Source organism: Arachis ipaensis, chromosome B06 (genome assembly GCF_000816755.2).
Source record: "Arachis ipaensis cultivar K30076 chromosome B06, Araip1.1, whole genome shotgun sequence".
In the NCBI taxonomy this organism is placed as follows: Eukaryota; Viridiplantae; Streptophyta; class Magnoliopsida; order Fabales; family Fabaceae; genus Arachis; species Arachis ipaensis.
The window spans coordinates 7,648,091-7,654,918 of record NC_029790.2 but is presented as its reverse complement, the minus strand read 5'-3'; the positions used below and the strand labels follow the sequence as shown (position 1 = coordinate 7,654,918).

The following is a 6,828-nucleotide window of genomic DNA, read 5'->3' as shown; positions in this document are numbered from 1 at the left end:
TTTATTTTCTCAACCTTAGAGTTACTAATAATAATATGGTAACAAAATCAGCATGAGTTCAAGTGGTCAGCTTACTCGTCCGTTGGTCAGCTTACTCGTCCGTTTAAACAAGTATTTGGGATTCGAATTACGCCTTGTGTATGCACTATGCAGCAATTCATTGGTCGGCGCAGACCCTTGAATGGAGTTCTGATTCATAGCGGATTAGAAGATACACAAAATTTCAACAGACAACAACCACCTAAAAGAAAAACAAGAACCTATCAGTATCATAGCTTACAAGGTATTGTAATGTTCAAGTTCAAATGTGTTCCAATTGCAGTGAAGAAAGTTGGGTAGACGATAAAATGGATAGCCTTCAAAACCTACCAAGAAAACGATATAAACAATGAGTTAGGGAGAATCGATGATACGGGGTTTACATTCAAAGCATTAACTTCATTTTCTTGCTCTCAATTCAAACCATTAACTACTTAAACGCTAATAATCTATTCGGCCTGTGTGTGAATCACGCAGAATTCTAATTCAAACAAAATGAATGTTGGCTTTGAAATCAGATTTGCCACGTGAGGCGACCACAAATCTTTTAACCGCAAAATTCGGTTGGATAAGTATCAATGAGAAACTGATCCTGGAGAGTGGAAGCCTTTTTTCAAGTTCCTTCATTGATACTGCACTTATGGCTTCAATATACCCACGAAATTATAAGTAAACAATTAAAAGGATTAATCATACACAAGTGTGACCAAAGAATATTTGATTCAATGGTTAATGATGTGTCTACTTGCTTAAATAATTTTGTAACATGCAAAAACTGGCCAGTGGCCACCATTATCAGTTCTAGAATGTGATTAGCTTAACACTAAAACTATTAACAGTTAACAGTTGGACTGGGAAAATTATAAACCTTCTTAAGAAATCGTTGCCATTATAGTCTTATCTCAAATAAGAAAAGTGAAAAAAATAGTAAAAGAAAAAGATAAAGAATGGCCAGAGTTATATTATTTATAAGCATGATAATAGAATATTGTACTGGCTTACACATTATTCATCCCATAGGCCATATCCATTGCATAATGGATGATTATGCACCCATTAACCTTTGATTATGGATCTATATAGAGACCAAACTGCTAGGTGATGATTATAACCAAGAATTTATGTAGCACAAAAATAGACTTGGGTTAAGTACAAATTAAGTTTGTTGCCAAGGTACAGTTTTTATTTTTCCATTCATAACAAGTCTCAGTTGTAACACTTTGCAACTGTCAGTAATGATCGTTAAGGAATGATGTACACATAAATATTTCTGTGAGACATAAATAAATACTTGCACTCTAGAAATTCTGTAACAAAAGTATGCCATGTAAAATTTCTCATCTTTCCAGCTTGCTTAAAAATGCTTCCATTTCTGGTAGCTCCTTCACAATTTGCTGCCAGTCAGGCATTCCCTGCAAATTCAGTAGAAATTTTGTTGGTATGTAACTGATAGTGGCATAGCATTAAAAGGAGTATATGCTATATTCAATCAGGGAAAAAATAAAAAATAATAATAACCCTTAATGCAATTCTTCTAGCTAGTCAAATGATAAATTTCGTGATTGCTGCAACTAAGATGACAAAAGAATTGAAACCAGTATTACAACCATTTCTTAATGATCATCAAGCTTTTCAAACAAGCCATCACAGAATGAAACAAATCCAAAACAATGGACTGATTCTTACAGTATTTTACAAATGTGATTCCTCTCATGCATCTTATGCTTGTGTAAAACCTGCTTTTGACTAAAGTCATATTATGAATTTATGATGCTCATAGTTTTGTTGACATTTGGCAAGTTAATAAATATCACATCATCAAGTAAGGGAAAGCAAATGAAGTTTTCTCTGAAATGGCACTTACTTTCCCCGATCTTCGAATCCTCCCATCTAAGCGCATTATTATGTACACGTCTTCGCCAACAGTAACTCCTTCAGATTTCTGCTGATCTCTTATCCACCTACATAAGTTATCATGCACCTATTAGCAACTACTCTTTTTCCTCCCAAAATAAATGGAGAAAATTTATTACAAAAGCTGGTAAAGATAAGAGAATATTACTGTTCCCATTCTGCTTGCGATACAACTTCAGCCTTGAACCTGATTTCTGCTTTCAACTTCGATTTTGAAGCTATGGACTGTGTTCGCTTATCAAAATCTTCCTAACATAGCTTTATGGGTTATTGCCATCAAACAATACTTTTAGATGAAGAGAAAGATCCGTGAAGGCAAAGGTGATGTGAATCTTACCCCAATGGACGGAAGAGCTTCAGCAGCCTTTTGTGGACGACCAAAACCTTTCTTCTCAATTTTTGTTTTTGTTTTGGTTTCCCTACCTTCTCCCCATATGACAGGAACTAACAGGACACCACGTCTAACGAGCTCAGTGCGAAATCGTTCTGCTCTTTGCAAAGCCAAAGATACTGTTTCTTTTTTCCCAGCTAATATAACCTACAACCCAAGCTTCAGTTAAAGCATAGACTTTATGTTAAAAGGAAGGGGAAAAATATCAAACAGATAAAAAGTGTGTGTGTTTTGAAATGAGATTGAACACAGATACTCACCGGCCTAACTGTGTCCCGTAGCTGAACAAGTTCAACTACACGATTAGTTGTTAAGCGCAAAGGCAGCCTTGATAGTGTCTCATCTCGAGATATTTGTTCAATCTGCTCCTCCTCCTTTTTATTGTCCCAAAAAAATAATGCCACAAAAGCAACAATGCCTGCACATTGCTGATTCTGGTGCTCAGTCATTAAATGAAGGTAAAATGCACTTGCACAATGCAGTCACAATTTTTTTAAGTTAAAAAAATAGGACTTACAAAAGCGTGAACTAACAATTTAACTATCCCAAATTGAACATTTATTTTCAGTATTTTTAACAAAGTTAAGTAGTTCTATATTCACCTCCAATGTTAATGGCAGCATTCCCTGCAGTTTCCAGTAGATCAGGAGCACCATCACCACCTTGAATTGCACGGATTAGCCTGGGTAGAGTGAAGAACAATGATATTCCTGCAGCTGCTGTGAATGCCACATAAAAAAACCTCCTAACCCCACGAAACGGTGCCTGAACTTCACTAATAAGTTTTAGATCTCTCCGAAAACTGTTGCCAATATCTTCCCCACCTATCCTGGCCTGGTTGCATGGCAACAAGAGTGAAGGTCATAAATTCCTTTCAAAATTTTGCAACCTGGCATTGTAAAGTTGTTGAGAACTAATTAAGAAACCTCTTCTTGTAGTTCTTTGAACTCAGGCAAAGCTCTAAAAGAGGCCAAGTCTGGATCATTGAGAATTGTACCAAATTTTAGGTTGTATTCCCTCAAAGCAGTACGGAGACTATCTGCAGCTTTCTTTCCTTCCCCTCTTTGTAACCAAACAACAACCATTAAAAGTAAAGTTAATCTCCCAACTTCAACAGTGACAGCATCATAAATATAGAACAGAACTATACCCTAACCACTGCCCCTATGTAAATCAATTGAATTTTTCCATATCATTGAATAAATATAACAGAAAGTGCTAGGAACTGGATAAATTAGTCACTTTAGAGATACCAACATGTTCGGTTGCCAGAAACTGTGAAAACTATTGAATAGTAGATTAATGCCTTACTACCTCACAATTCAATAATTCATGCAGTGAGTTAAATCTGAATTTACAAGAGCTACTACAATACACACAAAATGGAATGCACAAGCAATTAACCTGTATGCATGGCAGCAAGCTTTGTTGTAGAAAGCAGCTTGGGCCTCCACAGGATTGGGATTCAAGGTAAGCGCTGTTTCAAACTGGGCTAAAGCATCCTTAACCTAAGGAGTCCCAAGAAAAAGAAGTGAACTTTGGGTACCAAATACTTGGAGAACCAGAGGAAAATAAATAAATCAACAACGAAGGGGATTAAGGAGGAAGTCCACGATAAAATACCCTTCCTTTGGAGAAGAGCTGAAGACCTAAATTGACGGAAGATTCAGCAGTTTGAGTTTCAGCTTCTGCGGCCTGTGACGGTGGTGAGGAAGAAGAAGAAGAGCATGAAATGACTGAAAATTGAATCTTTTTGAATGGGCGTATGAGAATGGAGCTGGTAAGGGGATTGCATGGCGTAGTTGGAATGCTCCACTTTGATTCAGAGGAACACAAAAACTGTTGCTGCACACCAACTCCAATTACAGCCATTGCTTTCTTTTCAATTCATCTCTACCTTCCTCTCTGTTATTCTGTTATCCAAATCCGTCATAATCTCCACCCTCCGTATTTACTACTATTTCTCGAAATCGACGCTCAGGATCTTAAATTACAGTGCTCTTTTGTTCTCACTGCTACGACGTCGCTTCATCAGTAACGCACCTAATAAAACTCCATCATCACAATTCACAAATATGGCATGCCAATTACCGTTAGCATTAGGGTATTGCAACCGGGTTTGTTACATTAAATATTGCAAAGATCATTTGCTTGAATTATTATTCTCTTTAATCGTGGATTCGATGCTTGGGATGTTAACAACCTTAAGTAGGAAATTCCACTACAGAAACCCCGTGTGAATATCCCTAATACAACCAAGCGCAGGAGAAAAAGAAAGGATAAAAACAAAACTCGTTTAAAAACCGAAACTTCCAGTTTGATACTATAGTACATCTATCCACCTAAGAAGGAGGGAAAAATCAAATAGTGGATAATATAACTGATTCTCAAAGAACTTCCACTAAAAGTGAACACCTTGTTGCTTATTTTTTTATTCAATTATACATCAAGAGGAATATCAGTGGTTCTTCTCAAAGCAGCGCTTGGCACCCTCGAGAGTATTATGCAGCAACATTGTGACAGTCATTGGACCAACACCACCAGGAACAGGAGTAATCCAACCAGCTACTTTAGATGCTTCCTCAAAATCTACATCACCAACAAGCCTGTAACCAGACTTCTTTGTCGGGTCATCGACAGCATTTGTGCCGACATCTATCACTGCAGCTCCAGGCTTGATCCAACTTCCCTTGATCTGAAAAATGCAAAGAATCATGGTGAACTCCACATCAAGAAGAAAGACTGAAATTAATTCATGAGAAACATGGTTCTGACTGAGCAACAAAAATATCTGGGGACAATATGTCATCCTGCAATGACTAAGAATAAAGAGAATGTTTTGTTAGTTACCATCATCGGCTGCCCTGCTGCGGCGATAACAATATCTGCTTCGCGTATGATACTTTCCGGTTGAGTTGTGCGTGAATGGACGATAGTAACCGTTGCATCTGCTTTCAAAAGCAGCAATGAAGCTGGTAATCCAACTATGTTGCTTCTACCAACCACCACTGCTTTCTTTCCCTTTATACTTACACCACTTCGCGATAAGAGTTCGATACATGCCTTTTTACAAGTAGCAAGTGTAAATGAATAAGAAGTATGACTTTAACATAGCATTTCACAGGCAAACTTGTATTCATACATTCTTGATCATCAAGATTAGTTAAGGAAAAAAAAAAACTAGAGCAGAACATGAATTAATGTCTATCCAACATTTTTTCAATCTCTTTATATCCCATAGGCCGAGACACCGAGTTCATCACCACTGCAAACCAGCATAGGATAAAATCAACATTACAACTAAGCATGAAACTAAATTTCAGTAACATTACCTTGGGAGTGCAAGGAAGGAAGAGTGGATCTCTGTCTTTCATTGCAAGCTTTCCAATGTTGAGAGGATGGAAGCCATCCACATCCTTCCCAAGGCTGATTTCGCTGAGAACTTTCTCTTCATTGATATGCTTTGGCAATGGAAGTTGAACCAATATACCTGATTGCATACATTTTTTGCCACAAACTGAGCTAAAAATAAAAGCTTAGAATTGTAACAAGTAATATAAATCTAATACCGTGAACATCAGGGTTAACATTGAGCTGGTGAACTTGCTTAATCAAATCGGATTCGGAAACTTGTTCGGGAAGGTCAATGTCGAAGGACTTAATCCCTAATTCAGCACACGCCTTTCTCTTCATTCCCACGTAACTCTGCGAGTCCTTCCTGTTCCCTACTATCACCACCGCCAACCCCGGAACCTGCAACAACACCATCGCATTACATCATTCTAATTCCCAATTTTGATTAGGTTAGATTGGGATTGGAATCGGGATTGATTACCTTGCCGTACTTTTGAGAGAGGGCGCGCACTTCCTCCGCGATCTCAGATCTGATAGTTTGCGCCACCGCCTTGCCGTCGATTACGGTGGCCATTTGATCGGTGAACCAACGCTGATTCAGACTCTGACTCGTAAGTGAATCTGAGCCTTACTCTCTTATCGCTTCTCACTTCTCTTTGGCAGTAACCACCTCTTGTTGGATATTTTTTTTTCCTTTTATTTTTTTTCGATATGAATTATGAACATTGAAAATTTCTGAATTTTATTATTGTTATTGTTTTTATTTTTATTTATTGCGAATTAGCATTTATAAATGTTTATTCTTTATTTTAATTAGTTTGATTCCTCAATGAGAATGAGCTTAGTGAAATACATGACTTCATAATTCGCAAAGTTAATTAAAGATTAGGGTCCTTAACAGCTCTATTTTACCAGGACATTTATTCCTTAATCTCTCCTTTGATCATTTAATTTCAGTTACTTGGTTCCGAGTAAAGAATGTCAGAATGATAGAGTTTTACTTTTTTACAGGCTTATGAAATAGTAATAGATTAAAGTAATCTAATTTTATTTTTATATATACAATTATTAAATATCATTATATTACATATGAATGTAACATAGCACTACATAGTTACATGTATACATGA

At 37.0% G+C, this 6,828-nt stretch overlaps 3 protein-coding genes across 6 annotated transcripts in view; all 3 read right to left on the bottom strand.

The window, feature by feature from the left end:
- The window catches only part of LOC107645620 (rapid alkalinization factor), a 2,946-nt gene extending 1,952 nt beyond the window's left edge, over positions 1 to 994 (bottom strand). Inside the window, exon 1 of the mRNA XM_016349695.2 lies at positions 96 to 994. Coding sequence (XP_016205181.1) covers positions 96 to 198 — 103 coding nt within the window. The 5' untranslated portion in view covers positions 199 to 994. The remainder of the gene's footprint in view (positions 1 to 95) is intronic.
- LOC107645619 (protein LOW PSII ACCUMULATION 1, chloroplastic) lies at positions 1,182 to 4,393 on the bottom strand. 4 transcript variants are annotated; one of them, XM_016349693.2, is made up of 10 exons: positions 3,968 to 4,374; positions 3,749 to 3,852; positions 3,271 to 3,406; positions 2,947 to 3,178; positions 2,605 to 2,762; positions 2,291 to 2,491; positions 2,102 to 2,202; positions 1,904 to 2,000; positions 1,726 to 1,775; positions 1,182 to 1,451 (listed from the first exon to the last, which is right to left on the bottom strand). In XM_016349693.2, the coding sequence occupies exons 1-10, from the start codon at positions 4,214 to 4,216 to the stop codon at positions 1,424 to 1,426; spliced, it is 1,356 nt and encodes a 451-aa protein (XP_016205179.1). In that variant the 5' UTR covers positions 4,217 to 4,374; the 3' UTR covers positions 1,182 to 1,423. The 4 variants fall into 4 exon arrangements, 3 of the variants coding, with proteins under 3 accessions (XP_016205179.1, XP_016205180.1, XP_020959525.1); XM_016349694.2 differs by lacking the exon at positions 1,726 to 1,775 and having other exon boundaries at positions 3,968 to 4,360; XR_001621536.2 differs by lacking the exon at positions 1,726 to 1,775 and having other exon boundaries at positions 1,200 to 1,451; positions 2,102 to 2,198; positions 3,968 to 4,388.
- On the bottom strand, positions 4,540 to 6,536 carry LOC107645618 (bifunctional protein FolD 2). Its single transcript, XM_016349692.2, has 5 exons — positions 6,180 to 6,536; positions 5,914 to 6,097; positions 5,677 to 5,834; positions 5,195 to 5,407; positions 4,540 to 5,039 (listed from the first exon to the last, which is right to left on the bottom strand). The coding sequence occupies exons 1-5, from the start codon at positions 6,270 to 6,272 to the stop codon at positions 4,803 to 4,805; spliced, it is 885 nt and encodes a 294-aa protein (XP_016205178.1). The 5' UTR covers positions 6,273 to 6,536; the 3' UTR covers positions 4,540 to 4,802.